We start from the raw sequence: 15248 nt of genomic DNA on the forward strand, positions 1-15248 counted from the left end.
CTGCAAGCAGAACTGCAGAACAACACATACAATCTCTCCTCAAATGCACCCTCAATACTAATACTAATACTAATATAGAAGTCCCTCCTGACCTGGATGAATATGCAGTTATTGAGTCTGAAGATGAGGGTGACTATGAGGACCAACCATTGAAGGATCTAGATGAGGAGGATGCTGCCAGTGAACACTTAAACAGACCATTAGGTACATCTTACACAAATGAGTATGATGATGAGATTCAACGAATAGCTAACTCCCAAGGTTTGTCCCCTAGAGGAATTCATAGAACCAGTCACAGTAATAAACCCATCAGTCCAACTATTTCTGCTCGCACAAGCAGACCTCACACTAGGCTGTTCACTTCCAAAAACTCTCAATGATTAGTACACTATGCTGGAATGTGAGAGGTATTAATACCCAAGGAGCCATGGAAAGACTTAAATCTCTTAAGAGTATCCATCAAATTCCCATTATTGCCATCCTAGAGCCTTTTTTTGATAGCATTCAGATTCAGTACTTCAGAAATCAACTCAACATGGACCATGCTATTAGTAATCCAAATGGTAAGATTTGACTTTTTTGGACCAAGGATGTAGACTGCAGGATATTGGAAAATGAGGAGCAGTTGATTACTTGTGAATTTAATCATGTAATGAATCCAAATCAGTTCATAGTTACCTTTGTATATGCAAAATGCAAAGATCATCTCAGAAGACCTCTGTGGGATAGCATGCTACAACAGTCAGCCACCTCCCTTCCATGGTGCACATTAGGTGATTTCAATGTTATCACAGACCCTCAAGAAAAGTTGGGAGGTGTCACTTACAATATGAAAAAGAGCCTTGAGTTCATCAGCATCATAGAAGCCTGTAGACTACAAGATCTTGGGTTTTGTGGTCAGAGATACACTTGGTCTAATCTAAGGGGTATAATGTTCAAAATATGGAAGAGACTTGACAGAGGAATGGTCAACGATAAGTGGCTAGAGATGATGCCTCAGACTACCATTACTCATCTACCCTCTGTGGTTTCAGATCACTGCCCCTTACTGCTGGAGATGACTGATCAAAACCAACAACACACCAAATATTTCAAATTCCTTAACTGCTGGACAGAACAACCATCTTTCTTGGATACTGTTAGTAATTGCTGGAACAGGACCATGGAGGGTAATCCAATGTGGTGTTTCCATCAGAAAATGAAGAGGTTGGCAGCCACTCTTAGTACTTGGTCCAGATTGCAATTTGGTGATATATATGCCAAAGTTAAAGAATATGAAGACAAGACTAGACATGTAGAGGAAGAGCTAATCTCTAGTAATTCTGAAAAGAACAGAACAAAGCTCCATGCCATCAATGCAGAGTATATAAAATACCTGAAACTGGAGGAATCCATGCTAAAGAAAAAAACTCAGTTGCATTGGTTCAAAGAGGGTGATGTGAATTCCAATTATTTTCATGCCTTGATAAGAGGAAGGAGGAGGAAATTATACATCCATAAGATCCAGAATGAGGATGATAATTGGGTACAAGGTGAAGAAAACATAGCCAAAGCTGCATGTGAACACTTCCAAGCCATTTTCACTGGTGAGGAGACACAAATTCAGGAGCATACCCTCCAATGTATTCCCAGGATGGTCACTGATGAGCATAACAGAAACCTGAAAGCTATCCCTACAATGGAGGAGTTGAGAACTGTAGTGTTTTTAATGAATCCCAATTCAGCTGCTGGACCTGATGGAATGAATGGCAAGTTCTTCCAAGCATGTTGGAACATCATAAAAGAGGACCTCCTTAAAGTGATTCTATCTTTCTTCTGTGGACAAGCTATGCCTAAATACTTTACTCACTCTTGTTTGGTGCTGCTCCCAAAAGTACACCATCCTAACAAGCTCTCTGAGTATAGACCAATTAGCCTTAGCAACTTCACAAACAAAATCATCTCCAAACTCATTTCCCTTAGACTGGCACCTATCCTACCCAACCTCATTTCCCTTAACCAATCTGGATTTGTCAAAGGCAGGAACATTTCTGAAAATATTATGCTAGCCCAAGAGATTATACACCAGATCAAGAAGCCAAATGTAGGAGGCAATGTAGTTATCAAACTTGACATGGCTAAAGCCTATGATAGGGTATCTTGGTCCTATACTTGTCTAGTTTTGAGGAAAATAGGATTTGAAGAAGGTTTCATTGATATGGTATGGAGAATTATGGCTGATAATTGGTATTCCATCATTATTAATGGTTCAAGGCATGGATTCTTTCATTCCACAAGAGGCCTTAAGCAAGGGGATCCATTATCACCAGCTTTGTTTATCATAGGTGCTGAAGTCCTCTCCAGGCTCATGAACAACCTTCATCAACACCCCCAATATCATGGTTTCCTGATGGCTAAAAAGGGCCCTCAAATTAATCATCTCAGTTTTGCAGATGACATCATCATATTCTCATCTGGAAGATCTCATACCTTGAAGCTTATCATGGAGACACTACATACCTATGAGCATGCTTCAGGCCAATTGATCAACAGAGACAAGAGTAACTTCATGGTACCCTCAAATGCATTCAACTCTACTGTTAGAAGAATCAAGAAAGTTACAGGCTTCAAGCAAAAGAACAGCCCTATCACATATCTGGGGTGTCCTCTTTACATTGGTAGACAGAGGATCATCTATTATTCTGAGCTTATAGCTAAAGTTGTGGCTAGGATAGCTGGATGGCAGGCAAAATTAATTAGTTATGGAGGAAGAGTTACTTTGATTAAGCATGTCATCCAAGCACTTCCTATTCACTTGTTATCTGCTAGTTCCCCTCCTGCAACCACTATCAAGCAAATTCAAAGCATCACAACCAATTTCTTCTGGGGGTGGAAGAATGAAAGGAGGAAATATCATTGGTCTTCTTGGAAGAATCTGAGTTATCCCTATGAAGAGGGTGGTATTGGAGTGAGACTAATATCAGATGTTGCCAAGTCTTTCCAATACAAACAATGGTGGATATTCAGAACTAAGAATTCCTTATGGAGTGAGTTCCTCAAAGCTAAGTACTGTCAGAGGTCAAATCCTATAACCAAAAAATGGCACACAGGACAGTCTCTGATATGGAAGCACCTCATGAAGAACAAGCACAATGTTGAGCCTCATATCCAATGGCAGATACAGTCTGGTTCTTGCCTCTTTTGGTGGGATAATTGGTTGGGAGTTCGCCCCTTAGCTAATTTCAGGCCAGCCAGTAGTAGACAGAACAATACTAAGGTGTCTTCTTTCATGATTAATGGTCAATGGAATGCAGAACTGGTCTCTCAGAAAGCACCTCCTCAGTTTGTACCTAGCATCCTGGCAAGTAACATCAACTATCAGCCCCACAAACTTGATCAGGCCTCTTGGAAGCCTAATAGCAGTGGGGAATTTAGTTGTTCTTCTGCCAAGGAACTTATCAGGGACAAAAGGAGTAAGACAAGAATTAACTCTCAAACATGGCACAAACACATTCCTTTTAAGTGTTCCTTCCTACTCTGGAGAGCACTTAGAGGGAAACTACCTACTAATGAAAAACTTATCAGCTTTGGAGAAGCCCCAGCCCAATGTTACAGTTGCCATAAAGCTGGTTTGGATACCATTGACCATATATTTGTTTCTGGAAACTTTGCCAGGAAGGTTTGGAGTGTATTTTCTGATTCTCTGGGTATTAGTAAAGAATACACACCCCTTAGAAACCTGATGATGAGGTGGTGGTCCAGTAATTACAGTAATGAGGTCCATAAACTTATCCTACAAGCAACTCCAATCTTCATATGTTGGAACCTATGGAAAAATAGATGTGCCATCAAATATGGAGGGAAGCAGTCCAATATTACAAGAGTGATCTACTCAGTCTTCAAGGATAACTTCAACCTTCTAAGCACTACCTACTCCTATATCAGCTAGCCAAATAGATGGAAGGAACTGGTCCTTCTTGTGGAAAAATGTACTAATGAAGTTAATGTTAGTACTGTCTACTGGAGGAAACCTTCAGCTCACATGGTGAAGCTGAACACTGATGGTAGTGCACTTCACAACCCTGGAAAAATAGGAGGGGGAGGATTGCTAAGGAACAATCAAGGAGATCTTCTCTTTGCTTTCTCAACCCCTTTTGGAGAAGGTACAAACAACCAATCTGAAATATTGGCAGCCATCTTTGGTTTGACTTGGTGTCTCCAATTAGGATATACTAAAGTGATCCTTGAAGTGGACTCTGAGCTAGTAATCAGATGGATAAAACACCTAGCTCAACCACCATGGACTGTCAGAACACAACTCCAACAGCTGCAGGACATCAGTCATCAATTCCAGGTTTTCAAATGCAGCCACACTTACAGAGAAGCCAATTTTACAGCTGATGTTTTGTGCAAACATAGCCACAAATGCACTACTCCACAGATATATCTCAATAAACAAGAGCTTCCTAAAAAGGCAAGAGCTTACTTTGAGCTTGACAAACTAGAAATGGCCAACTTCAGAAGAAGAAGGCTTAAGAGAATCAAGAAGCCACCATGACCTTGTCAGCCTCCTTGGTCCAACTTACTATTCAAATTACTTATTGCTATGCATAGTAATAATCAATTTGAAGGTTCTATAGTTAGGACCATGGTAAAAGGGAACACCTCCCTTGGCTTATGCCTTCTTAAAATAACCAATCTTATTTTACAGGTTAGGATTAGAATAGAACTTTTCTTCTTTGTCTTTCTCCTTTTTGGCCTTGTAGGTATAAATACACAGGCACCATATCATCCAACTAGTGGAGGGCCAGTCAGGTGTATACTGGAAATTTACCACAGCTGTTCCAAGGTTGGACTTGCCTTAGAGACTCAGCAGTCATACAACACCTGCACAAACAAGCAATTCAACAACAACAACAAAGGTCAGGCACTCAGAATTCCTGCACATGCCACAACTGCAACAACAAACAAAAGCACCATGCAACATCAAAAGGAATCCATATTGCACAGGATCACAGCAAATATAGTAGAGGCAAAGCACAAGAAGTCTCAGCTCAAACGGATAATTGGAGACGTTAGTCGAGCGACCTTGAAAAAGTCAACCGACTTAAGTCCCCAAATGGAGCACTTCACAACTTGGAGCTTCCAACTTGTCCAAATGACCTCCAAACTTTGCAGGGATACAGAAAATACTATATTTGCACAACCAAAGAAGTTTCATCTCCAACGGATAATTGGAGACGTTAGTCGAGCGACCTTGAAAATGTTAGTCGACTTAAGCCTCCCAATGGTGCACTTCACAATTTGGAGCTTCTATCTTTTCCAAAAGACCTCCAAATGTTGCAGGAACATAGAAAATATAGTAATTGCAAAGCCTAAGAATTTTCACCTCAATCGGATAATTGGAGACATTAGTCGAGCGACTTTGAAAACATTAACCGATTTAAAGCTAACTAGCTCCAAAGAACTGTTTGAGGTCTTTTCTTTTCTTTGCTTTGTCTTTGTTTTTGTATGTAGGTGCAGGTACCCTAAGGAGCTGATCATGAGTAATGATCTCCTCCTGAAAATAGCTTGCAACAACATACAACTGAACAATTCCACTAGCTGGCTACAGGTTTGCAGCAGCCTATACTTCCCCCACATTTGTGTGGGTCTTTGGCTACTTGTTTGTACAGGTCCACAGATATCCAAACAAAGGGAGACAAATGCTAGACATGCAAGAGACTCACCAGCCCCCAACAACAATTCAAACATGCCAAATTCCACCCTTTATTACTTGCATCAGCCCAATTATATCCAAGATACTTGGAATTCCTTGTGTGGTTATTTCTTGGTGTGCAGGCACATAATACATCAGCAATGGAACATTCCAAACTGCAAGGCACCATCTCTTAAACACCAGAGCTACATCCCCTACAGCAATATACAACAGAACATGGTGATAACCAAGAACCTACAGCAGACTATGAACAAAATACAGCAGGGTCAGATGTGCAGGGTGTTTTGCAACCTGAGGACCTACACCAAGGCATCCAAACTTTGTAGGAGTGCAGTATATATTATTTTGACAAGGTCCAAGAAGTTTCAACACAAACGGACAATTGGAGACGTTAGGCGAGCGATCTTGAAAAAGTCAGTTGCCTTAGGCCTAAAGAGGGTGCCTTTTTTCCAACTTGTGCAAAAAGCTTCCAAATCTTGCAGAACTAAAGAAAGGGCTGTTTGTGTATACCCCAAGAAGTTTCAACTCAATCGGATAATTGGAGACGTTAGTCGAGCGACGTTGAAACCCAAAGCTCTCTTGGAGGTCCTTTCCTATTTGCTAACAGGTGCAAGTTCCTTTTTGCCTTTGGTTGTTTGTTGTATTGTTGCAGGTTGCTGGATTGACTCATCAACATGCACTAACAACAACTACAGAAAAGACAACACAGATACAACCATCAAATCAAATAGAAAGCCCCCTGCATAAGGCCCTTGTCTGGTTGGATATTTGTCTTTCTGTGATGTTTTTTGTGCAGGTACAACAACTGCTGGGGAACCTGGGCAAATGAAATGCATCAACATAGAGACTACAGCATTCCAAGAGAGGACCTCACCAACACACCAGCCCTACACCCATACATATTCCATCCCTGCAACACCTGCAGCAGCCCCATTGCATCCCAAAATTCTTGAATCTCTTTGCTTTCTTAATTGTTATGTGCAGGCACATAAGATACCTTCAAAGGAGCTGCTCATCTCTCCATTGGAGGCAACAAGAAGCAGCCTACAGGTTTGCAACAACCCCCACTACTATGACACTTGTTTGGTTCTTTGTTTGCTTGTCTATGCAGGTAAACAAAGTCACAGACAAAGGGACATAACAACCACTACTGCAAGGGCCTTTCCTAATCCCACCAACTATCCATGCATACCTGCTGTATTCATCCAACACCTGCAGCAGCCCCCTTTCATCCAAGTCCTTTGGGACTCCTTGACTGCTCTCATTGATGAGAAGACAAGAAGATGGAGCTCCAACAAACACAACTCTCTGTTTGTTTACTTGCTGCTATGCAGGCACATTGAACAGCAACAATGGCCCCTTCTAAAGTCCAAGGCACCTTCAGTCAAACATCTAAGCCAAGGCTGCATTAGAACTCTTGCTTGGCTTATTTGTGGATATGCAGGTACCCCCCGGATCAGTAGACAACACTGGAACCATCCAACCAGCTGTTCAAGTCAGGGCTGCACCACATACAAAATGCATATTACACCTATTCTGTCCCTCAGCTTCCTTAACTACAATCCCAAGCAAGCTGGCTGCTATGGCTACATTTACTTCCTATCATTTCATCCCCCTTAGCTACGATTGTTGTTGCTGCAACTTTCCTTGGACCTACTTGGTACGGCATGTCTAAAAAGAGCAAAGATGAAAAGAATTTCCCCAACCCATGCGAGATAGAAGGTTCGTATACTTGTTCTTTCTCAATGTAGCTATGCCTGAGTCGTAGCATAATTGAATAGGACTAGTGTAGGCTACTTTCTTGTATTCTCATGGAAGGGGAGAGTCTCCCTCATTTATGCTTTCTTAGTTGATTTGTACCGAGAGGAGTCCTCTCACAGGTTTAATGCTTTCTAGTTATAGTTAGTCTCTTTTTTGTATCGGGGATGAGTTAGCCGACCTTAATAGGTTAGCCGACTTATGAACCACCATAGGATCGGAGGTAAGGTTTATGTCCCCTTCCTTGTATTTTATTTTGATTATTTATGTTAAGGCTTGGGGGTGTTCCTCAACCCCTGACTGTGCACGAGAGGTGGGAGCCTCGTATAGGGTCTGTTCCCATAAAAAAAAAAAGCCTCTGGGCTCATGCCAACCATGCCACTTGCCTAAAATGACCATTCCAGAGCTGATGAAATTATCAGAATTCTATTATGAGATCATTTACCTAATATTTTGACTAAAATCAACTGTTCAAGTTTCGAAAGATCTAAAATATGGAATTGGGCACAAATCCTAGTTGAACGAACAAGCAACCAAATAGTCAGTGCTAGCAAGTTATAAATGACTTAGAGTCACTATAGGAATGATCTAAACAAGGAAAAGAATGCATTTAAGTAGAAATGACTTGGATAGTCACTACAGCCTATCCCTATACCTATTTCTGAATTAGTTTTAGAGGCTTCATAGATTAAGTTTGAGTTCATTGAGACTATATTTCAGAGTTATGTTTTAAAACTATTCATTTATTAGACATTTGTGTCACAACCCAAACCCGTAGGCTGCGATGGGTGTCCAAGCTGGACACTCGCATATACCCCTATATCATTGTTATGTATTGGTACAACCTGTCCCCTAAGGGGTCATTACTTATCATACCTATTATTTGGGCACATAATGCATAAGCCAATGAGGCTTCATAGCATGTGGGGTCATCCCATGATATATATGCATACGGGCCGACAAGGACACCACAACAACGGGAACATCCTAAACATAAATCATACAGACACGATTGAGCACACATATAACCATAACCCACTTCTATCTCTATAGACCTCTAAGAGTATTAATAACAACATATGGCAGGATAGGGCCCCTGTCGTACCCCTAATTATACAAATATATACATAGAGGGTCTAGTACCCAAAAGATTGGCTCCGATTCAATGGACCTTCTCCCAATTGTTTTGAGTAGAACCCTAAGCTGGAGGATCCCTAAAACATGCGTCTGTACCTGCGGGCATGAAATGCAACCCTCAAAACAAAGGGGGGTCAGTACGATACATGTACTGAGTATATAAAGCATAACATAGCATAACTGATCTTTCAACTAAAATAGGGATGCAGGCAACAAATGTAATAGTTAACGAATCACTATACCTACACCATGTGAAATGAGGGCATGTATATCTTCCTCACATACCGTACCCAGCCCACTATGGGACTCGAGGTTACAAATGTATCACTATGTTTTCATATGCATACCTATATACTATATTCGGCCCCTCAGTGAAGGACTCAGTAAAGTTGTCATTTCATCGTGTATCATGCCTGGCCTTTCATGGGATGTGGTGAATAAGCATTTCAACATTTATTATTCTCGGCCCTTCATGCGATGCGGTAAATAAGCATTTTATCATTTATCATGACCGGACATTCATGGGATGTGGTGAATAAGCATTTCATCATTTATCATGCCCGACCCTTTATGGGATGCGGTGAATAAGCATTTTATCATTTATCATGCCCGAACCTTCATGGGATGCTGAAATATAGGTATCACGAACCAACCCCGTAGGCTGTGACTAGGGTCCAATTTGGACCCCCCATGTATCTAGCTATCATATGTGGTCAAATTGAACTGTAAATCAAATAATATCATATAACAAAGCCCCACTAGGCGATAATATTTTCATAAACTTGTAGCCCTTTTCGTTTGTATCACAATATGACAGGGCACGCAAGCCGACAAGGCTGCCATAATATAATAACATATATCATATATCATGTAGACCCAACTGAATCAAACTGACATATACAACCTACATATACATATCTGCAGACCTCTAAAAATATAAATGACAATATATGGTGGGACAGGGCCCCTGCCGTACCCCCGAATGGATAAAACAATGTTATACATTAGTGGACAGTATAAAAAACTAGGCCCCGATACAATAGAGCCCTTTCTAGCTGAGCTGCATGGAATCCTAAGCTGACGGACTCCCAAAACCTGTATCTATACCTGCGGGCATGAATGCAACCCCCCGAGAAAGGGGGTCAGTACGACATATGTACTGAGTATGTAAAACATAACATGATACAACTGGAAGCATATCTGAAGTAGAGAAGAAGGGGATAAAATGTCAAATCAGAAACTGGTACTTGGAAAAGTAAAATCATGCATGCTCAAACTTTCAATACAGCCGGCCCTATCAGGGATCTGGTGAATCATATTTGTAGTATCAGTATCAGGCCCTGTGCCATAGTCACCTTATTATAATATATCATCATAGTATCAGTATCAGGCCCCGTGCCATCGTCACCTTATTACAACACATCATCATCATATATATATACATATGGATGTCGGCCCTCTAGAGAGGGACTCGGTGAATAATGCAATGAATTGCACGAATCTGATAACCGGCTCAAGACTTGGAGAAGAAGTGTTATAGTATACATGAGTAGAGTAGTGAGAAACAAAACACAGTTCAAATCATTATCTGGCACTCAATGAAGTCATCAAGTGAACCATCACCTGGGGATCAGGGCAGAAGGTATCTATTGTATACTCTCTAACTATCACTAAGGACTATGTAAAAAGGAGTTTTTGGAAATCTTAGATATATACCAATTTGAAATATCTTATAGCAGTCCGAGCATTGGTTATCTCAGAGCCTTTCTTTTTTACAAACAAGAGCTTAGTCGAATCAATTGTTATACAATCATATAGAAGACTCGAAGATAACAGCTTACTACTTTAAAGTTTAATCATTCAAAAATGAGTGAGGGTCCTGAATTCATATTCAGAACCTGGGAATGAAATTACCCCCAAAGCTCATAACATATCCTGCTTACATCTAATACATGCCAAAAGAGAAAAGATAGGCTTTACATACCTATACCAAAAGCATATCAAGAGAAGCTTCACATACCTCTTATGGATTGCCCTTAATCGTGTTCACATCGTTGTCCTCGAAACCTATTTAGCATGGAAGTAATGCAAGTGTTAACAACCTTAGGCTTTTTATCAACTTAGACTACCCACGAGTATTCATAGAATTCAACCCTTCGCTCGCCTTCCCGACTAGTTCCTTAACTAGTTAAGGCGTTAACGAAAATTGGGCAGCACCTCTCCTATAATGTGCCCTATCCAAATTTCCAATTAGACCCCTAAACACTACATCCAACCAAAAACAACCTGCAACATATTTTTACGCAATTCACACCAACAATATACAACATAAACTCCAAACGACCCGTTCAAAAATACGATAACAAAATAGGGTTTCTAGTTTCCATTTGGCAAAACCTTTAACCGTACGAAGTGGGGGGTCGTTTGGATGAAACAAGAAGCTCCCCCACCTCATTTAGAACATATTTAGACCCTGCAACAACAAGCCACACCCCTGCAACAGCACCTCACAAGAACAACACTTTACTTCGACGACAATTCAACTATAGCGACTCCAATTTAGTTTATTCCGAACGTCAAGTGTTTCTATGACATTTTCACACTTCCAGCCATATATAGGGAATTTAACACACTCCATAACAACACCATAAAGTCAAAATTGAAAGGAGAAACCTTACCTTACCCAAAGTTGGCCAAAATTGTCAAATCGCAACTCGGAACTTCTTCAAACGCGCTGAAATTGAGCGGGCTGTTTGTATGACTTCATCGCTGCCCCAAATTGGATTTTATCATTATTAAACATCGCTATGCACACACGGTATACCATAATTAATTAATTCATAGAACTAAACTCGGAGGCTTACCTCCAATAGGCCTAACCCGTAGCCCCTCTCTCTTGCCTCCAACGTTTTTCTCTTCTTCTTTCTTCTAAGTTTCCAATTGTAAAGCTGAAGTTTTGGTTCTGTAATCATCGTAAAATACATATATACATATCCACGTGCTTAAGTAACACCGTAGATAATTAATTCATAGAAGAAAAATCGAGAAACTTACCTTTAAGCTTCCAAAGCCATGGCTGCCTCTCTCTCACGTTTTCTCTTTATGCCTGGCTGATTGTTTGGATAATAAACAAGGGAGTAGTCACATAATACATATATATATGAGGTGACACATGTCAGCCCCTAAGGGTGACATGTGTCAGGCCCTTATTGGGCCACCTCAACCATGCGGCCAATGGGTGCTGCCACATGGCGTGGGGTCCACCTCCCCCAAGCAGGTGGGTCACCTTCCTACTTGAGGTTCTTCCATGTGTCACCTTCCTAGGCTGCCACGTTATCTTTTTTTTTCCTTGTGGGTTCGTAATCTCATCTTATTTTAAAAGCCTATGTAATCCATGCTACGCAAGCTTGGTACGTACTCCAATAGCTTATGTAAGACTTCCAAGTTAGTAGCTTACGTAGGTAAATCGAGTCCTACGACTCATTACTTGGCCTCCAATTCCTTCCGGATTCTTATGACTCCATCTCCAACCTTCTCTACTATAGGGTATCACCTTCTCCCTTCCTTAGAGTCGTTTGATAGTGTCATAGCATAACCGGCGGCTCACATGATAATGTCCAAGGAACTTATGAGACATTCCGAGTTTAAAAAGGGTGGGGTGTAACAGTAGGCTTAGTCATAAAAGACTTGTATATATCCTTACTTAAAGGGTGACATATGTAATCCCCCTAGGGTGACACCTCATGCCATGCAACCATCCATATGCTGCCATATGGCAGGTGGGATCCACCCCAAGTAGGTGAGTCACCTACTAGCTTCAAGTAGGTGCGTCGTCTCCTTATTTCTCTTCTGTGGGTTCATAATCTTGTCTCACTTTAAGAGCCTATGTATCCCTTTCTACTTAAGCTCGACATGCACTCAAGTAGCTTAATTTTGTAGGACATCTAAGTTGGTAGCTTACGCAAGTAGATTGGGTCCTACGACTCATTACTTGGCCTCCAACTCCTTCCGGATTCTTATAACCCGATTTCCAATCTTCCTTATTGTTACACCCCGCACTTTTGAACCTTGAAATGTGTCCCTAATATTCTTGAAAGTAGACATGATACCCCTACTATCCACACAAATTAAACAACTCAAAGGAAGAAGAATGTGATATCTCGTGAGAGGGAAGGTTGGAAATAGAGTCGTGAGAATCCAGAAAGAGTTGGAGGCTAAAAAAATGAGTCGTAGGAATCGATTTACCTACGTAAGATACTAAGTTAAAAGTCTTATACACATGAGATACTTAAGGATATATCAAGCTTACGTAGTACGGATTACATCGACTCTTAAAACAAGACAAGATTACGAACCCACGGGGGAGAGGAGAAGGCGAAACATAGCAGTAAAAGGAGGTGCCACGTGGCATCCTAGGGAAGTGACACGTGGAAGCAGGTGACCCACCTGCTTGGGGTCAATTAGGTGACCCACCTACTTGGGGGTGGGCCCCACCAAGGACACGTGGAAGCCTGGGAAGCTAAGGGTGGATCCGTGGCCCAATAAGGGCTTGACACATGTCACCCTTAGGGGATGACATGTGTCACTTCCTAAGGGACCATATATATGTATGTTGATGATTCTTAAGTCATTTGGAACTCAAAAATCAGCCCAAAACATAAAGAGAAAAACGTGAGAAGAAGAAAAGAAAGGGGCAGCCATGGTTTCTAAGAAATTAAGGTAAGTTCTTCAATTTTCCTCCGTGAATTAATTATCTATGATGTTCCTCAACCCCGTGGAGGTGTATATATGTATCTTACGATGTCTACGGAATTAATTCTTCAGCTTGGAACTTGAGAGAAAGTTGAAAGAACAAAGAGGGAAAATGTTAAAAACTAGTTAACAAACCCATTTTTGGAGGGGACAGTTGTTAGTAATATTGGTATAACTTCTTGTCTAGAGCTTCGTTTTAGGTGATTCAATATGTTTTGGAAATTTATTTCATACGTATATAACTTTCATTTAGACTTTAAAATCCATTTTTTCTTTTAGCTTCTCGAAAAAGGGTGATGAAGTGTAGAGGAGGTACTGCCCAGATTTTGGTTTTGGAAATCTTACACAGACTACTATTGGTTTTTTGGTCATATATTTTTGTAAAAAATAATGTAGGGGTGATTCTAAATTTTATGATACCCTAAGACACATGTCTATAACTTTCATGAAGGACGTAAATCCTGTTTCCCTCCATTACCCTTTCGAAACGAAGCGACAAGGTAAAATAGTAAGCTGTCCAGAATTCACGTTTTGATAGTTTTGAGTGAGTTGTTGCTGCAGGGGTGTAATGTATTATTGCAGGGCCTAAATGCATTCTAAAAGGGATTTGGATGTTTCTGGTTGCAGCCACACTACCCCTCATTTCGTATAATGAAAGGTGTTATAGAATAAAGACTAGACGCCCTATTTGATATCATGTTTTTGAATGAGTCATTTGGAGTTTATATTGTATATTGTTGGTGTGAATTGCTGCAGGTTGTTGTTGTTGGTTGGCTGTAGGTCTTAGGTACCTAATTGGAAATTTGGATAGGGCACATTATAGGGGAGGTAGTGCCCAATTTTCGGCGACGCCTTGGCAAATAACAGAACTAGTTGGGGAAACGACTAAGGAAATAGATTCCATTAATACTAAGGTGTAACCTAGGGTGCTGGAAAGTTAAGAGGGTTTGATATTCATATTACTTTCATGTTGAATAGGTTCAAAGGACAGCGAGGAAAACAGGATAAAGAATAATTTAGACAAGGTATGTGAAGCTTCTCTTGGTATGTTTTTGGTATTGGTATGTAAAGCCTATCTTTTCTCTTTTGGCTTGTCTTAGATGTAAGCAGGATATGATATGAGATTTGGGGGTAATTCCATTCCCAGGTTCTGAATATGACTTCAGGACCCTCACTCACTTTTGAATGTTAAACTTTAAAGTAGTAAGTTATTATCTTCAAGTCTTTTATATGACTGTATAACAATTGATTCGACTAAGCTCTTGTTTCTAAAAAAGAAAGGCTCTATGATAAATAATGCTTGGACTGCTATAAGATATTTCACATTGGTATATGTCTAAGATTTCCAAAAACTCCTTTTTACATAGTCCTTAGTGACAATTAGAGAGTATACGTCAAATACCTTCTGCCCTAATCCCCAGGTGATGGTTCACTTGATGACTTCATTGAGTCTCAGATAATGATTTAAACTATGTTTTGTTTCTCACTACTCTACTCGTGTATACGGTAACACTTCTTCTTCGAGTCCCGGGCCGGTTATCAGGTTCGTGATATTCACTGTATTATTCACCGAGTCCCTCACTAGAGGGCCGACATCCATATGTATATATATGATAATGGTGTGTTGTAATAGGGTGACGATGGCCTGGGGCCTGATACTAATACTATGATGATGTGTTATAATAAGGTGACGATGGCCTGGGGCCTGATACTGATACTATGATGATGTGTTGTAATAAGGTGACGATGGCACGGGGCCTGATACTGATACTACAAATATGATTCACCGGATCCCTGATAGGGCCGGCTATATTTAAAGTTTGAGCATGCATGATTTTACTTTTCCAAGTACCGGTTTCTTATTTGACATTTTATCCCCTGCTTCTCTATTTCAGATATGTTT

General features: G+C 40.6%; 1 protein-coding gene across 1 annotated transcript; it reads left to right on the forward strand.

Moving 5' to 3' along the window:
* Positions 1–652: 652 nt before the first annotated feature.
* Positions 653–4537, forward strand: LOC129883557 (uncharacterized). The gene is made up of 3 exons (XM_055958192.1): positions 653–1752; positions 2254–3658; positions 3929–4537. Exons 1-3 carry the CDS (start codon positions 653–655, stop codon positions 4535–4537), a joined length of 3114 nt encoding a protein of 1037 aa, XP_055814167.1.
* Positions 4538–15248: the final 10711 nt, after the last annotated feature.

This window comes from Solanum dulcamara, chromosome 3 (genome assembly GCF_947179165.1).
Source record: "Solanum dulcamara chromosome 3, daSolDulc1.2, whole genome shotgun sequence".
In the NCBI taxonomy this organism is placed as follows: domain Eukaryota; kingdom Viridiplantae; phylum Streptophyta; class Magnoliopsida; order Solanales; family Solanaceae; genus Solanum; species Solanum dulcamara.

Bases quoted from the DNA above. Each gene is read 5' to 3' on its own strand.
- LOC129883557 (XM_055958192.1), top strand. From the start codon at position 653: ATGAATCCAAATCAGTTCATAGTTACCTTTGTATATGCAAAATGCAAA. The intron at 1,753-2,253 runs GTTCTTCCAAGC...TAATGGTTCAAG, and splicing joins CCTGATGGAATGAATGGCAA to GCATGGATTCTTTCATTCCA. The intron at 3,659-3,928 runs GTTTGGAGTGTA...TATATCAGCTAG, and splicing joins CTGGAAACTTTGCCAGGAAG to CCAAATAGATGGAAGGAACT.